This window comes from Dermochelys coriacea, chromosome 2 (assembly GCF_009764565.3).
Source record: "Dermochelys coriacea isolate rDerCor1 chromosome 2, rDerCor1.pri.v4, whole genome shotgun sequence".
Taxonomy (NCBI): domain Eukaryota; kingdom Metazoa; phylum Chordata; order Testudines; family Dermochelyidae; genus Dermochelys; species Dermochelys coriacea.
In genome coordinates, this window is record NC_050069.1 from 231,286,897 (window position 1) to 231,305,163 (window position 18,267).

General features: G+C 39.2%; 2 protein-coding genes and 1 long non-coding RNA gene across 4 annotated transcripts in view; 2 read left to right on the top strand and 1 right to left on the bottom strand.

Moving 5' to 3' along the window:
• LOC119851113 (macrophage mannose receptor 1-like) overlaps positions 1–10,205 on the top strand; it is a 67,699-nt gene extending 57,494 nt beyond the window's left edge. The window contains exons 26-30 of one of the 2 annotated variants that reach the window (XM_038390376.2): positions 1,023–1,175; positions 4,672–4,788; positions 7,036–7,203; positions 8,371–8,412; positions 9,127–10,205. In XM_038390376.2, the coding sequence (XP_038246304.1) occupies positions 1,023–1,175; positions 4,672–4,788; positions 7,036–7,203; positions 8,371–8,412; positions 9,127–9,371 (725 nt within the window). In that variant the 3' untranslated portion in view covers positions 9,372–10,205. Of the gene's footprint in view, positions 1–1,006; positions 1,176–4,671; positions 4,789–7,035; positions 7,204–8,370; positions 8,413–9,126 lie in introns of those variants that run through there. The other variant, XM_043509397.1, reaches the window with a different exon arrangement.
• A 1,065-nt stretch (positions 10,206–11,270) lies between these two features.
• On the bottom strand, positions 11,271–16,370 carry LOC122459018. The gene is made up of 3 exons (XR_006279429.1): positions 16,358–16,370; positions 13,878–13,881; positions 11,271–11,404 (listed from the first exon to the last, which is right to left on the bottom strand). It is a non-coding gene; the product is annotated as an uncharacterized LOC122459018 (long non-coding RNA).
• A 213-nt stretch (positions 16,371–16,583) lies between these two features.
• The window catches only part of LOC119850685 (macrophage mannose receptor 1-like), a 46,114-nt gene continuing 44,430 nt past the window's right edge, over positions 16,584–18,267 (top strand). The window contains 2 exon segments of the mRNA XM_043507133.1: positions 16,584–16,653; positions 17,380–17,553. Coding sequence (XP_043363068.1) covers positions 16,584–16,653; positions 17,380–17,553 — 244 coding nt within the window.

Here is an 18,267-nt window from a genome sequence, read left to right on the forward strand (position 1 = left end):
ACCATTGACATGTACTCTGCTCCAATATTAGTTTCTTTAAAGGAAATAGTCATTGATACAGTTTCTTGGTGCTTGACAGATGCTAACTAGTGAATTCTAAAGATTTTTCAAAGTTTATTCTACAAACTAATTGGTGCATTATGCCACTTTGTTTTTAGTCTGCAAACTATGGACCCACTGTTGCATCCCTTACATACCCAAATATTCTGACATAAATGAGAGTTTTGGATGCTCAAGAATTTCAGAATTAGGCCTTTTCTACTCATCTACAAATCTGTCAATCCAACAGGAAGTATCAATGGAGATTTATTGGAAGTCTAATATCAGCTGCCCTGGCTTCTCGATCCCCCCCAGAATCAGGGTCTAGCCGCCTGTGGCTCCCAGCTGGGAGAGGATTCCATTCTCATCCTAGCTTCCAGCCAGGAGTGGAGTCCAGCCACCCAGCTCTCCAGAGGAGAGGGGTGCATCTGGGCTCTAGCTGTCTGGCTTTCTTGTCAATTTCATGGCTTCCACAGCCGATGTAAGTAACACAGTGTCTACACATGAAGTGAGCTGTAGCTCACGAAAGCTTATGCTCTAATAAATTTGTTAGTCTCTAAGGTGCCACAAGTACTCCTTTTCTTTTTACACAGATGCTGTGTCACCTTAACTACACCGACATAAGCCCTACACCTCTTGGGGAGTTGAAATTATTATATCGGTGTAGTAGGGCACTTACATCAGTGGGACAAGGCTGTAGTGTTGTAGACACTGACATAGTTAGGCCAACATAAGCTGCCTTGTATAGACCTAACTGTGTTGTGTAGACCAGGCCTCACTAAAGTCAATGCAATTACCCAATGTAAAACCTCCACAGCAGAGCAGAGAATCTGGCCCAGATCATGAACCATGAATATCTGAGGTTCTTTTTCATGCGATCATGGTCAAATTAGTAGTGGCTGCTTATGGTACAGTATATATGTGTTTTCAGTAACTTATCTGAGAAGCCTTTATTGCTTTCATACAGCATGGTTTCTTATCAGTTGTAGCCCCTTCTGAACCTCCACAACTCCCTGGAAAATGTCCTGCGTCTGACATACGTAGATCTTGGATTCCCTTCCACGGTCACTGTTACTACATTGAGGCCTCAGAGATGGAAAGCTGGCCCCAGGCTTCCATGGAATGTGTTCGATTAGGTGAGTGTCATCTTTAATTATGACCTAACAGTTTCCTGTAGGCTCACTGCTTATTTTGGGCACCAGCCACCATTATCTGCCCACCAGTAGTTTTATCATATCTTCAAAGTGAACAACTGGGGCACTGTAGGGAAGTGGGTGGAAAGGAAAGAGGTTGGTGGGGAAAGTGGAATTAAAGGAAGCTCTTTCCCCCTTTTCAGAATGAAAAACTGGAAAACTTTACAGTAAAGGTCAGGGTGAAACAAAACAATATTTATCCCTCTGACCCCAACCTTAATCCTTTTATTATCTACCTTTTAGCTTTCCTCAGCTGAAGAACAGAGCCACCTTGTTAATTGGTTAATCATTTGGTCCTTAACTGATTATCTCCCTAATTTGCTCCATGTGGGGACACTTACCAAATACCCAGAGTGGTGAGTCAGCCTAAGGCTACTCTCACTCAGTCACAAGGCCACTGGTCTGAACCTGGCAAAGGTTGAGAGTGAATGAAATTAGTTGAAAGAAAAGGAGTACTTGTGGCATCTTAGAGACTAACAAATTTATTTGAGCATAAGCTTTCGTGAGCTACAGCTCACTTGATCGGATGCGTGCAGTGGAAAATACAGTGGGGAGATTTTATATACACAGAGAACATGAAACAATGGGTGTTACCATACACACTGTAAGGAGAGTGGTCAGGTAAGGTGAGCTATTACCAGCAGGAGAGAAAAAAAACCTTTTGTAATGATAATGAAGGTGTGCCATTTCCAGCAGTTGACGAGAACGTGTTAGGAACAGTGGGGGGAGGGGAGGAAAATACACATGGGGAAATAGTTTTACTTTGTGTAATGACACATCCACTCCAATCTCTCCTGTTCTCTGTGTATATAAAATCTCCCCACTGTATTTTCCACTGCATGCATCCGATGAAGTGAGCTGTAGCTCACGAAAGCTTATGCTCAAATAAATGTGTTGTCTCTAAGGTGCCACAAGTACTCCTTTTCTTTTTGGGGATACAGACTAACACGGCTGCTACTCTGAAACCTGAAATTAGTTGCTATGTGATTACTGTTTGGTGGTGAGACATGGTGCACTGGCCATTCGGGGTTTGAGGAGGGAACACATATAGGCTGACAGCATCCTGGTCCCAGGAAATAAAAGCCACTACCCTGAACCTATATCATGAGGAACCAGGATCAACAAGGATTAAGAGATTTTGTTTACTTGTCAGGTAGCATTTGGTATCCTGTCAATTAACTTAGCAGTAGGAATTTAATCTGCTGACTTTCCAAAGGAAGGAAGCTGGGAGTTCAAGATGCAGGTCTGCAAGGACTCTTGCCCCAGTACCTGGGAAAAAGAAGACGTATTTTGGACCCTCTTGGTTTTCTTTTACTTGTTTCAATTTAATGACTGTAAAAGGAGTTCCTGGTCTGTGCTAAAATGAGAGAGGTTCTTGATATTTTATTCTGTTAAAGCCCTAATGAACAGAGCACTTCAAGAAGAGGTGACTTTATTGTTAGCTAACCCAGGATTTTATGTGGACTCTGTGAAATGAGTTGGTGGTCTCAATTTAATACTACTTAAACAGATCTTGGCAACCTAGTGTGGCAAATCCACCATAAAAGGAAAAGAACCTAGTGCTGATCTCTTGTAATAATTGGGCCTACAAATTTACCCTAATTGTGAGCTCAATTGTAAGAAGTGAATAAAAGTTTATAAAATGTCACAACAACCTATGACAATAAATGCTAATGGGAAAGGGTACAAGAGGAAGACAGACTAAATTAGTCCAAACAAAACGGCTTACTGATACAATTCTAGGACTGTGTTGAGATGGTGCCTGGTAAATAAGAGACATGTGGGACTGAAAATCAATTAACCAAAACTAGCATGTTGGTTATTAGGCCTAATTGGTGGATAAAATAATAAGGGGATGGGCTATTCCACCCTTTTGTGGTCATCAAAAAGAAACTTTTCTGGGAAAAGCTGGCTACCACCATGCTGGCTGTCTGAAAGATTAGAGAAGGGGAAGGAGCAAACTTTATCATGATGTCTGCCACCCCCACCATCTCCTGGGATCCTTGGCGTTATCAGGCCTCCATTGTAGTTTTGACATCCTGACGGAGACCTTCATCAGACCAGGTCAGACAGAGGGACCCACGTGACATTGGGTCACTTCTACCAGCTTTAGCGACATCTCAGCCACGATCTGAGATGTGACACTGTGTCTCCATCCCCCCCACGTGTCCTTTTCCTTCCCCACCTTATTTCTTTTTCTATCTCTGTCCATTTTCCTTCTGCTTAATAAGGATCTGGCTTAGCCAGCAAAGATGGCATATTTTGCAACATGGAAATGCAAATGCAATGCTCTGGGGAGCCCAATAGTGGTACAAGTTTGCCAGGTCTCAGAGTGGCTGATAAGACCATGTGCTAGGCCTGTGTTTTTCCAGTAGTGAAGTTGCAAGTGAGAGTCAACATCAGATACATAAACAGTACTTTTAAAACAGTTTTAGCTGTTCTTTCCTTCATCCTTTTGTTTTGTTTTTCAGGAAACAGAATTAGACTTTAACAAGAGCCCCGCCCATTTCAACTTTTTCTCTTTTCCCCAAAAAGAAGTTATTACCATTTTTAATACCATCCAAGAGACTGTTAGATGATGGGGGAGGGCAGTTCTTTTTAAAAACTCTCTCCACCTAGAGGGAAGGGTAACATGCAATATGGTTAAAATGGAAGACTTACTTAATATTTTACATTTCGCATGCTTTAATCTTTCCCCTTCTTGTTTTCTATATCTTTAATAAAAGGTTAAAATATTTTAATGATGTGTTTGCCAAGGTACTAAGGAGTCTGAGGACTCTGTATACTAGACCTTGTTTAACTCTGTTTAATGCTGGACAGTGACAGGATCATGTTAATACCTTTGATTCTTAGGCCCCACTTATTCCATCTACATTAATACCACAGGATGTCAGTATTGAGGAAACGGGGACTATGGTGGTAATAAGATCATCCCCTTAACTGGCGTATGATGATATTCCTTATTTCCCCAAACAGCTTCTCTCTTCTTTCTTGTTTTTTTTTGTTTTGTTTTTTTATCCCCCATACAAGAGGGAATATATCTATATTAAAAAAAAAGCTGCATTTTTCTAATTGCGTTGTCTCGGCACATTAAACAGCAGGGAAGGATTGGGGTTAATTGCAAAAATGGAGCATACAAATACAGCATATTTGGCAAATGTGCTAAAACTAATATAAGATATGTATTGCCTGGAGATAACCAGCATAGCAGCTCAAAGAAAAGGATGTTTTCCTCTAAAGAGCAAATTGCAAGGGCTATTACTGATCTGTTTCTGGACCTCTGATTGACTTCAGTGACAAAAATTAATTACAGTCTATGGCTATTTTAAATGTATCAAAAGGGTTAAGAAAATGTCATCATGATTGTTTCAAGGGGCAGATCATTTTCTATAGTGAAACATGTTTAAATTATGCTTCTTTATTAATTTATGTTTTACAGGAGCCTCTTTGGTTTCCATAGAAAATAAGGTTGAAATGAATTTTCTCTTGCACCATTTGGCTGTATTTGCAAGTGACTCAAGACAGTTTTGGATAGGAATGTACAAGAATGTGGATGGTAATTATTTAACTTTCAATAGTTATTTACAAATAAGTACCCAAGCAGAAGATGGAAATCTGATGTCAAATGTTTAATATTTTTCAGTTATAGTACATAAAAAGGAGAAATTATTCAGAAAGGTGACTGCCCATTTTACATCCCCATCTCTCTCTTGGAAATAGAAAATATTACACGCCTACAGTATTTCATCCAATTGATTTCATTTCACACTTTTCTTTCATTCCCTTGACCTTTAACCAAACTTCACAGCACCTCAGGTTTTGAAGAAATTTTATAGTGTTAAGTATTTATTCAGCAAGAGGAAGTTCTGAAAAGTCTGCTAAAGTCTTTTAAAGAAATATATTTCTGTATTTATTGGTTAGGATTGTAATGCTGTTTTGTGCCTGTGAAGCCACAGCCTGTTATGGGGAGGGGATATGAGGAGGGTTTCCGTAGCAGCCACTGCTCTTGCTGGTATTTCATTTGAGCTAGATACAATGCCTTCAGAAGCCTCGGAGAACATATATAACATCAGCCTTTGGTATACCATTAATTCCACTGCAGTGTGAGGTGAGCATTCTGCTCCTCGCTGGTTGGTTGATCCTGGTGGTGCAGAAAATAGACAGGAACATGCCTCCTTACCGATTTACACCTTTTGGGCCCATTGGATGTTTTCAGCACAGTTGCTGGTACTAGACTTTCTTAGTCCTAGGCACTGGAACTATAGCTCCCATGAGGCACTGCAACAGCATTTCTGAATCGAACTGTTCAGTTTTCAGTCACAAGTTTTGGCAAAAAAATTGTTTTCAGTGAAATTATTTTGGTTTTTAATTTGCTGAAAACTTGAAAATTGCCATTAACGAAAACAAATTGATCTTCATTTTCCATCTAGCTCCAAGTCTAGGCACTGGGATTCCCTTCATCCTTGACACACAGGAAGTAGCACCTATTCCTGCTAGCCGGGCCTGAGTAAGGGAAGAGCAGAGAACAACAGGTGTATTTTTTAAATCATCCTGATACAATCAGGCAGAATTAATGAACTGAGCCAGACCTTGCAAGGGAGCTGATTTCTAGTCTTGGCTCTAACGCAGGGGCTGCTCTAGATCCCTGCATCTGAATGATCACAGAGAATACATTGTGGTACTCCACCCACTATGCTGGCTCCCAGTGCAAATTCTGGTGCGAGTTCAACTTAGGGCATGGCTACACTTTCAGATGTAGAGCGCTTTGAGTTAAACCAGCCTTCATAGAGCGCAGTAGGGAAAGCGTTACAGTCTGTCCACACTGACAGTTGCAAGCACACTGGCGTGGCCACATTAGCAGTTCTTGCAACGGTCACAGAGAGCAGTGCATTGTGGTAGCTATCCCAGCATGCAAGTGGCTGCAATGTGCTTTTCGAATGGGGGTGGGTTGGGGTGGAGTGTGACAGGGAGTGTGTGGTGTATATGTGGGGGGAGAGAGAGAGTGGGTTTTGGGGGAGCTGAGAGCATGTCAGCATGCTGTCTTGTAAGTTCAGACAGCAGCAGACTCCCCCCGTCCGTCCCCCCCGCCTCTCTCTCTCACACACAGAATTCCACATGAATGGCTTGCTTTGTCTTGGAGCAGATAAGCAGCTGGCTGTCAGAAATGGGGTTTTCAAAGGGCATATCCACATTCCTGCAGCAAGCTCAAAACAATGAGAAGAGTGGCCACTTGATTTAAGGGGATTATGGGATGTTTCCAGAGGCTGATCAGAGTGCAGTAATGTAACACCTTGTTCACACTGACGCCCGGGCATTTCAGCCAAGGTGCAGCAAGCGTTAATCTTCTTGCCAAGGTGGAGTACCAGGAGCGCTCTAGCCGTGGAATCAGAGTGCTCTACATGCCTTGCCAGTGTGGATGGGTAGTGAACTAGGGTGCCCAGGGCTGCTTTAATGCGCTCTAACTTACAAGTGTAGGCAAGCCCTTAGTCTTCAAGGCTCAGTGGGCCTGGCCATTCCATTCCCAGTTCACTGAGGCAGCTGTGCTCCTCTAGGACAATGCAGCTAACAGTGTCCAGGTGAAATCTTACAGACATAAGGCATTCTCAGTTGTGTCTGCCTGGAAGGAGAGAGAAAACTGAGTCCTATAGAATGTTAATGTATTGATTTAATAAATTAATGAATTCACTGCTCAGATACAACAGTGACAGGTGCCATAGAAATCCTATGATATTGTTTTAATCTCTAGAAATGAGTGATCCTTAACCTGCCATTTGTTGTTCTGTATTTTTCATTTTAACTTTAGGAGAATGGACATGGGGAGACAACAGTGCAGTAGAGTTTGTAAACTGGAAAGAAAGAGAACCTACGGATGGTTATCATGAACATTGTGTTGACATGGATGCCTCAGATGGGGGCTGGAGAAGCTATTTCTGCTCTGCTGACAAAAGATTTATTTGTAAAATACCAAAGAGTAAGTGATATGCTCAGTACAATGGGTTATTAACAATGACTAATATTTATGCTATATTTCAAAGTAGCAGCCATGTTAGTCTGTATTCGCAAAAAGAAAAGGAGGACTTGTGGCACCTTAGAGACTAACAAATTTATTTGAGCATAAGCTGTTGTGAGCTACAGCTCACTTCATCGGAAGCATTCCGATAAATAAATAAATAAATGAATTTGTTAGTCTCTAAGGTGCTACAAGTACTCCTTTTCTATTTATGTTATAAAATCCTTTGCATTGCATATTCTGTACTTGTCTATGTTTGTGGTAGATATTCTGATCCTACTCCCATCGAAATCGGATGAAACTCCCATTTTAAGGGCAATTGCTAAAAGAGATGGAGTGGAACTCAGGAGTCTTGGGCCCCTATCACTCTTATCCTTAGTGCCTTGGAAGAGCAAGCGCTAATCAAACCAGGCTCTGTTGGTAGGGAGGTGGAGAGGGTACAACCAGAAGGGTTTAGGGAGGAGGAGGAGCCAAAACAGAGGAGTTGCAGATGGGATGTGAGGGGAAGAACTTGAGAGGAAGTTAACTGGGGGTGAGAGGACCCAGAATGACAGAGGGACTGCTGAAAGGGAGGAAGGAGATACTGCTGAGAAGCAGCAGTGGAAGGATACTAAGATGTATGTAACTGTGAGGTAAGTAGATGGGAGGATGTGCCTAGGACCCAGTGGAAGGAAGAGGGGAATTGTGACCCAGTCTGTTTTTCTGTTGCCCCCTTAATCTTGGCGTCCTAGACTTAAAAATGCAAATATGAATTTTCAGTTTTCCCCATACTTCAGTGTGAAAAATCTTCAGCTTCTCAAAATGTCATGAAGGCTTGACATTCTGAAGGTGTGAAATCATCCCAAATCAATTGGTAACATTTTTTTCATGCAAAAAAAAATATATTTTTTTTCCCTGGATCTAATTTTTGACTGGAATATTTTGCTTGATTTGGATAGATGATTCTTTTAGATTAAATTAAAGGTGTTGTCAGATATTTTTCATCTCCATTATTTTACTTTATTTTAAAATGCAGAGTGCCCAACATAGTAATTCTTCATATAGGATTTATTTACTCTGTGTGACTGTACAATCTGGTGTAAAATGGAGACTTAAAGACTATGAATATCTTTTTTTTTAATTTGAAAGTTACTGAAGTTGGAACATCTGAGAAGCCATCAGACAATAAAGGTAGGACTGATTTCTTATAAGCAAATTAAAGAGAGACCCAAATCAGGTTATAAATATAAGAACATAAGAACGGCCATACTGGTTCAGACCAAAGGTCCAGTATCCTAGCCCAGTAGCCTGTCTTCGACAATGGCTGGTACCAGGTGCCCCAGAGGGAATGAACAGAACAGGTCATCCATTGCCTGTCGCTCATTCCCAGCTTCTGACAAACAGAGGCTAGGGACACCATCCCTGCCCATCCTGGCTAATGGCCATTGATGGACCTATCCTCTATGAATTTATCTAGTTCTTTTTTTAATATTTATTTTATTTTCTGACAAAATTACTATTTGACACCCAGTTCTGTGGAAGTTTATTTGAAATGTATTATTGTGATTATTATATCTCCAACTGACTAAAAAGCAGCACTCTCCCCTCAAACTCAATTTCATTTTGAATTAAGGTATTTAATTGTGTTTTGACTGGACCTCTGTATGATATATTTTGTGACTAGCACTACAGAAGTTATCTGTAAACTGTAATGATGTGCAGCCATAAAACTCTGCCTTCAAAAATAAGGTCACTGGGCCTGATTTTCTGTTGATTCTCCACAACTTATATTGACTTGGAGTTATAGGTGCTCAGAACTTTTGGAAATCAGACCCATTGTCAGACCCAAATAGATATCATCATAATCCTTAGGACCCTGAGTGATTGTTTTGCATTCATTTACAGTACTGAAAACAGATGAAGCTGTCCCTGCACACCACTTAAGTGGGATGGTGGTTATTCTTGTCCTTCTCATCCTAGTAGGAGCTGGTCTTGCAACCTATTTTTTCTACAAAAAAAGATACAACCAGCTACCAACAGATGTCTGCTTTGACAACACACTTTATTGCAATAGAGATGCTGTTCCTGCAACTAGTGACTCCAAGTATCTTGTGGCCAACATTGAGCAGAATGAACAAGCCATGCTTTAATTCACAGAATAAAAATGGTTTTGATAAAAATTAATGCATCTGTACGACCTGAACCCTTAATACAAAGCTGTTTTCTCCTGTTAAAATTGTAGTGCATTTTGCAGAGACTGCATTTGTGTGTTACATACGTTCTTGCGAGATTCTGGATCTACTTGTAGAAGAATAGTTCTGTAAGCGGCTATTTAATAAATGCAGTCATGTAAAAGAACCAAATATGACTTCAAGCCATGTGAAAAACTTTCAGAACTATTCCACTGTCTCTACATGTCTCCTGCATCCTTATCAACCACGAAAAGAGCCAAGCTCATCATGCTGATTGTGAGAATAATCATTACAGACTCTTCAAAACACTCAGAAAAGCAACTGTCTAGTTCTATTGGAATCCTGCAAATCTCGCTCCAGAGTTCCAGCACTCCATGCTGGTGTCATTGTATTTCACCTCAGCATATAAAAAGAGACTTTTTTTTGTTGTATAACTTCAGTTCAGATGACCTCACAACACCTACTCAACATGTTCTCTTATAGGGCTTGATCCACTGAAGTCAATGGGATTCTTTCGACTGACTTTCCAGAGCACTAGATCAGGCCCATGCTTGCTGTTCTTTCAGTTCTGCATTATACTTTTTGTAATATGTAAACAATAAAACGCTTCATAGGTCTTGAGGTCTTAGCTTCAAGAAATGTCATATCATCTAATGTTTATTCCTTTTGTGAAATGTCAATCATGTTTGAATTAAAATGTATCCCTCTAGAGATGAATGGCTGAAAGCAAAGTATGTTGCTTTACCTTTTGCTGTAGTTTTGTAAAATAAGCATTAAAAGATGGTTTGTAAAGGTTTTGCATTTTTATTATGCCTTGTAAATAGGAACATTTTTATGTAGTTCACATTTTTAAAAAGGATATAGATATTTATCAGGTTGGGCGGCAGACATACATAGCACCTTATATTGTGTTTTTTAAAACATGTGTTTAGTGCTGTAAGTTTACACAACACTGTACAGAACGTAAGTTGGACATGTTCAGCTATAGGCCTTGATCATGCCAACACTTGCTCACCTGCTTAACTTTACATACGTCCCAGTATTGAAGATGCTCCTGACTGGAAGCTAGGCAAATTCAAACTGGAAGTAAGGTGAATATTTTAAACAGTGAGTACATGAGTATCAATGGGAAAAGTTAAAGTCTCATGAATGCAGTAACACTTAGTAAGAACATGTATTCTGTGATGAAGATTTTCAGAATACAAGGTAAGTATGGCAGAAAAAAATAAGATTCATATTATGGTATCAGATATACATGTGTAATTGGGAAAGGCAGAATAAGTTGAGCGGTAGAAAGGGCAGATGGGATGGTTCCATGCTGGGCAATCACTGTGGTGAAATTCTGGCTCAGTAGAAAAGGTGCTGGAATCCCTTTCTGTAGGTGCTGCATGATAGAGGTTGTGTAACCAGGAAAAAAAAAGGTATGATTTATGTAAATGTGGGCTTGATCTAAAACCACTGTAAACACTCACTGATTTCATAAATATGGAACCTCAGCTGAGTTAACCACATTCTATATATGAAGTGTCTTAAACTGCATCCATAGGATGTGTGTCTTTATCCTTGGTAGAGAAGAAAACACAATGGGGCTACCCTCAGAGATGCTGGTGGCATAGAACAGTGTTTCTTAACCTTTTTGATACTGGGGACTAGCTTGCTGCCTTCCTAAACTGTGTCAGGGAGATCTCAGGGCCTGGTGCCAGTCAACACACTGGTCATTGAGAAACACTGGCATAGACCACGTGCCAAGGTGGCCATTCCTAGAGGGCAATGTGATGTGTTGGCTGCAAAGAATGCAATATCAAATGTTCCTCATCCTTTCAGGATCTGGCCTGGAATTTCACGCTGAAGATTTGACGAGGCCCATCAGCTCGCTGCAGGTACTCTAGACTTGCTTGAGAAGTCCATGATAGTATTTGCACAGAATTAGGCCCTTCTATGTGCGGATCTCAATGCACTTTTACAAACATTATCTAAGCTTCCCAACACCCCTTTGAAGCAAGTATCATTACAAGTGGCTAAAATATAGCCTGTAGTTTGCAGAATGTCACATATAAGGGATGGCAATGGGAACTGAGACTATGAGCCCTAGCTTTGCTGTGTCCTAATATGCTGCTTTGTGCTGGTGGAGATGTACAAAGCTTTCCTACTTGCTGGGGATTCCAACAGAATCTGGCCTGAGACCCCACATTCATTTTGCAACTGTCCGTCAAACACATCTTTCTATATTCAGTTTGTTTCTACGTTTTTTTTTTAATTTTCTGTTTTTCATCTTACAGATCTTCACAGAGTCCAGAGAAAGGAACAGGAAGTTTAAATCCTGCCAATTTATAACTTTCCTCTTTTTAAGTCTCAGCTTTTGCAGAAGCTGCCACTTAGTTTTGTTAATCATACAAAGAACCACCTAATATTTTTATTAGGGCTGCCCAGTGATTAAAAAAATTCATCATGGATAATTGCACTGTTAAACAATAATAGAATACCATTTATTTAAATACTTTTGGAAGTTTTCTACATTTTCAAATATATTGATTTCAATTACAACACAGAATACAAAGTGTACAGTGCTCGCTTTATATTTATTTTTGAATACAAGTATTTGCACTGTAAAAAACAAAAGAAATAGTATATTTCAATTCACTTAAAACAAGTACTGTCATGCAATATCTTTATCATGTAAGTTTAACTTACAAATGTTGAATTATGTACCAAAAAACCCAACTGCCTTTAAAGTTTTACATTGTTTTATTTTTAGAGCCTACAAGTCCAGTCAGTCCTACTTAAGCCAATTGCTCAGACAATCAAGTTTGGTTACTTTTGCAGGAGATAATGCTGCCCGCTTCTTGTTTATAATGTCACTTGAAAGTGAGAACATGCGTTCACATGGCACTGTTATAACCAACATCACAAGATAGTTATGTGCCAGATGTGCTAAGGATTCATATGTCCATTCATGCTTCAACCACCACTCCAAAGGACATGTGACTATGCTGATGATGGGTTATGCTCAATAACAATCCAAAGCAGTGCAGACCAATGCATGTTGATTTTCATCATCTGAGTCAGATGCCACCAACAGAAGGTTGATTTTCTTTTTTGGTTGTTCGGATTCTGCAGTTTTTGCACTGGAGTGTTGCTCTTTTAAGACTTCTGAAAGCATGTTCTACACCTCGCCCCCTCAGATTTTGGAAGGCACTTCAGATTCTTAAATCTTGGGTCGAGGGCTGTAGCTATCTTTAGAAATTTCACATGGTATCTTCTTTGCATTTTGTCAAATTTGAAGTGAAAGTGTTCGTAAATCAAACAACATATGCTGGGTCATCATCCGAGACTGTTATAACATGAAATAATGGCAGAATGCAAGTAAAACAGAGCAGGGGACATAAAATTCTCCTCCAAGGAGTTCACTTACAAATTTAATTAATGCACTGTTTTTTTAACGAATATCATCAACATGGAAGCATGTCCTCCGGAATGGTGGCTGAAGCATGAAGGGGCATACGAATGTTTAGCAGATCTGGCACATAAATATCTTGCAACACCAGTTACAAAAGTGCCATGCAAATGCCTGTTCTCACTTTCAGGTGACATTGTAAATAAGAAGCAGGCAGCAGTATCTCCCATAAATGTAAACAAACTTGTTAGTCTTAGCAATTGGCTGAACAAGAAATAGGACTGAGTGGACTTGTAGGCCTTAACGTTTTACATTGTTTCGGTTTTGAGTTCAGTTATGTAACAAAAAAAATCTACATTTGTAAGTTACACTTTCAGGATAGAAATTGCACTACACTACTTGTATGAGGTGAATTGAAAAATACTATTACTTTTTTATCATTTTTACAGTGCAAGTATTTATGATAAAATTAATTTAAACTGAGCACTGTACACTTTGTATTCTGTTGTAATATAAATCAATATATTTGAAAATAATCCAATAATATTTAATAAATTTCAACTGGTATTCTATTGTTTAACAGCATGATTAATCACAATTAATTTTTTTAAATTGCAGTTAATTTTTTTGAGATAATCGTGTGAGTTAACTGCAATTAATCAACAGCCCTAATTTTTATCCATGTTATCTTACCTCCCCAGATCATCAGAATTAATATTCCCAGCTACTTTCTCAAAAAAAAGTATCTAATCTTTTCTGAATAGGTTAGTTTTCCATTCCCCTTTGCACAATTTTATCTGCCACTCCCCATTCTGTCATTACAAATAATTGCTCAGAACAGTGAGTCCACAGCTTTTTTTCCCCTAAAGGCAGGTTACCATTTTTAATTCTGTGATAGGATGGAAAGGCATGAGCACCAGCAAACTGAGCAATTTACTTCCTGCTTAGTAGTACTCGGGCTATGAAGCAGTGAAAAACAGAGGAAAGGCAGGAAAGTCTCTAATAAAATAACTCACTGGTAATTTGAGAGAGAGTACAAGCATGTGGGAAAGCAGAGCTTCACATTCTACCTGTCTATCCATCTATATATAAGCCTGTATACTTCATGTCCACTTGTACGGAGCACCTAGTCCTTAAAGGCTGTAGTATAACCTAAGCAGGCTCTTTTCCCTAGAAAATGTAAAATCCTTTTGTTGTGTTTATTACAACCTGTGAACTCCCACACTTCAAAATAAAGATCTGGTGGAAAAGCTCTTGTGATGAAGGAGGTTTTATGTGTGTTGCTGTTGTTTCCAAAGCTACATGTGGTGTTAGAATTTGGGGGTAGTGATGGAGTATTCATTGAGGTATCAGTTGAGCAGATCATAAATTCATTTAATCCGACATATGAACATATTCAAGATACCCATGATCTCCACAATTTCAAAAAGGTACAGCCATCTCAACCTCCAAAGCCTTTTTCCTCATCAAGAATTAAGGGCTTCAGTGCAATGCCCATTGAAATCAGTGGAAATACTCCCACGGACTTCATTAGATATTGGATTGGTCCGTAAAAGCATTGCTGCTCCAGGGAGAATCTGTTAGATGTTACATTCAGAACCCTCCCACCATTAACTCTGCATGTCTCCCTAGAATAAAATCTGTCTTGTCCCAGTATATAGCATACAATAGAGGAAGTAGTGTAGCCAAGTGGATAGCGCACTAAACTAGAACTCAGAAGGCCAAGGTTCTATTCCTGGCTCTGATGCTGGCCTCTTAGGTGACCTTAACCAAGTCTCTGTGCCTCAGTTTCCTCATCTGTAAAATAGTGATAGTGACCTCTTTTGTACGGTGCTGTGAGAAAATTATTATAAAAGAGTTAGGTATTATTATGGGTATATTTTATATTATAGGTATTATTAAGTCAAATGGGAGGACTTGTCTAAACAGTGAGTTAGTGTACAGCAAGCTGGGGTGCAAATCTACAACATACTAGTGTGTCATGCATTAACTGTCTGTATGTATCTTACTATCCTGCATGCATTAAAAGTTCCCCAGTGCGCATTGACCAACTCCCAGAATAGATCAAAGCACACTATATCACTGAAATGAGCTGTAGCTCACGAAAGCTTATGCTCTAATAAATTTGTTAGTCTCTAAGGTGCCACAAGTACTGCTTTTCTTTATATCACTTTTAATGCATGATAGCAGGATCCACATGGACAGTTAGTGAGTGGCATACTAGTGCGCTGTAGATTTATGCCCCCGCTTGCTGCCCACTACCTCCCCATGTAGCCGAGCCCTCATTTCGCCTGAATAAGGACTTATGTTAAAAATTAGGAATAACCCTCAAGATTTGGACATTTTTTAAAAGTCTTATAACCTAGGTCTAAGTGAAAGTGACTAATGCAAGGATTCACTGAGTGAGATCTTTGTCTTGTTTTGTGAATTATTGATATACGTTACTGTCTCCTATGATTCTCGGAAGAAGCCTTCATATAAAATAAAACTGGAGGCATCAGTTAATGATGAGGAGAATAATTTCAAGACTGTCTAGAAAAAAATATCTGCCAGAACTCCAATAGGGGCTTGCGGTTTTGTTGTTTGGTTAATTTTTAACAATGTCTGATAAATTCTTGCGTAATGAGCTTTGCACTGTTGGGTCTAGGGAAACCCTTAAATGTGAGAGCTTCTTGCAGAGGGTTCTGTAAAACTCAGCAAAGGTTTGAGTTATCTGGGTGATACTGATCAGGATTCTTACTAGGGATGGATGAAATGTTTCAAGTGAAACTTTTTTTGGAGAAAAATGCAGATTCAGTGACCAAGATATTTTGCAAATTCATGTTGGTTTCAACTAATTGTTTTTGCCAAAAAACTCTTAAATTCAGAAAAAAATTTAACATTTTCTTTTAACATTTCCAAACAAATGTGTTTACATTTTTGAGCCGAAAGGGCTTTTCATTTAGAAATTTCCTTTAATTTCATTAAAAAGCAAAACAAAACATTTCATTTCCATTCAAACAAAAAGTTTTGTTCCAATCTAAAATTATTATTTTGATTGTCTGAGAATTTTGAAAAATGTTGTTTTTCATTGATGCAAAATGAATTTTTCTTTCTATTTTTGCAGAAGTGCCACAAAAAAAAATCTGTTATTCATATAGCTCTGGTTCTTTCTTACTTTTGTTTATGTTCTTATTTGATCAACATATTTTGTCCACAGTTGAAAAGTTCAAATTATATTCTTTTCCCTAATGTTTATAGTTGCTATTTTTGAGTTTCCATAGAGTTATATTATTCAGCAATTTATGCAGTTCCTTTTTTAATTTTCTGGGGCTCCTTAAGGATCTTTCCTTCCTTTTGAGATTTAAGTTGAGCTGTCAAAACAAATAGCTTACGTCTCATTTTTGCATTTAGGTCTCTGTTTCATAATCAAAGCAGAGACTTCTGAGTTTTTCTTCTGGCATAATTTCACTTTAGAATCTAATCTCTCAGCATTTTCCAACAAATGCCTGCTACCTGCGATGGGTGTTTTAGCTCATATGACTTTATTTCATGTTACAGCACTTGTCACCATAAACACAAAGTGACTTTCTTTCACAAAAGTTTTCTGGTGGTACTACCTAGCAACGTATCAACATTGGCATGTGGAGTTAAGGCAGCTCATAAATGATATAAACATACGATACATGGAGTGGCAATGTAAAGGTCTGGGGTCTGCACAGCCCCCACAGAGGACAGGGTTTGGGGTGGGGGTGGGAGTGGTACCAGTACAGCCATGCCGGAGGAGCTGCTAGTGTATGGCCTCCCGTTCTGCTCCTTTTGCCACTGCAGTTCCTGATGCAGCAGGAAGACAGAGCCCACCCCCAGGTAATGTGGGATGGGGAGGGGATGGGGAGAGCATGGGGCCCCTGGGCTGGGGGTGGGGAGGGGTCACGCGAGGCGATCACGTGCCTCCACTCCCCCTTTAGCTGGTGCTCCTCTCTGTGTCCCTCCCATGAGTCACCCAGTTGTAAATAAGAAGCAGGTGGCAGTATCTCCTGTAAATGTAAATAAACTTGTTTCCCTTAGTGATTGGCTGAAGAAGAAGTAGGACTCAGTGGACTTGTAATCTCTAAAGTTTTACATTATTTTGTTTTTGAGTGCAGTTATGTAACAAAAAAAACCCTCCCCTACATTTGTAAGTTGCACTTTCATGATAGAGATTGCACGATGGTACTTGTATGAGGTGAATTGAAAAACACAATTTCTTGTGTTTATCATTTTTACAGTGCAACTATTCGTAATAAAAAGAAATACAAAGTGAGCATTGTACTTTCTGTAGAAACACAGTTTGTAGTAGAAATGTGATTTGTAAATATTAAGTTAGAAAAGTTTTCATGTCAAGGCTAATACTGTTTTATAAAATGAGTAGGCTAATTGAGTCTACGAACTTGGTGAACTGAATTTTTCAAGAGAAGGAGGAACAAAAATTTGCAAGATGACCTGGAATGTGATGCTGTTCGGAAGGTATTCTCCAGCATGTGCTATATACAGTAGGCCCTGCTTATATTAATATATTATCACTTCTGTATCTTTATCATTTTGTCTCCTTAGATATCTTTACATTGCTAGGAAATGCAAATGGGGCACCCTGCGTATTCCCTTTCAAGTTTAATAGCAAATGGTATAGTGAGTGTACAGATGCTGGCAGGACAGATGGCTGGCTCTGGTGTGGTACAACCACAGACTTTGATGCTGACCAATTATATGGATTTTGCCCACTAAAATGTAAGTTCTGCATTAATATATTGTTTGCTACAACACAGTATTTAACAAACCAACACTAGCAACATGTCACTGTCTTGCTAATGTTGAACAGTCTAACAGATAAAACTTCAGTATATGACTCATTCCCACATCCTGTTCTTCTTTGCAAGGCAGTAATACAAAATGTTGCATATGTGAATAGAAAAGGGTGCAATTTAAAAACAAAATAGCATGCAGTTCCTCTTACTTAAAGTCTTGCTGAAAAGCAGTATATAAGAATGTACCTCATTTACACCTTCCTATATTGTACATTGCCAAGTATTGTGTAATCCTGCAATGAGACTCTGTAGTAATGGATATGCACATGAGAACAGAGTTAGTTAATGTAGGATGCCTAGTTATGAATTTACTGACTCTAGAGAGGTTAATATCTCATGTTGCAATAATCTAGTTTTATGCTTTCTAACTTGTGTGTTTTTTAATAAAACCCTTTATGAAAACCCTTTAGTCCCAACTTGTCTGAACTTCTGCAACATTCTCCTTCCTCCACCATCTTCCCCGCATGCAATCTCTTAAAATTGCTGCTGCTAAAATTCTTCGTCTGCTATGGCTCTGCCTACATCATTCCTTCTCCAAATCCCTTCACTGACTTACCTTTGACTTTAACATGAACAACTAGTTTCTTCTCCTTAATTTCTCATTCACCACCTTACATCTCAGCTCTCACTGTCTCTC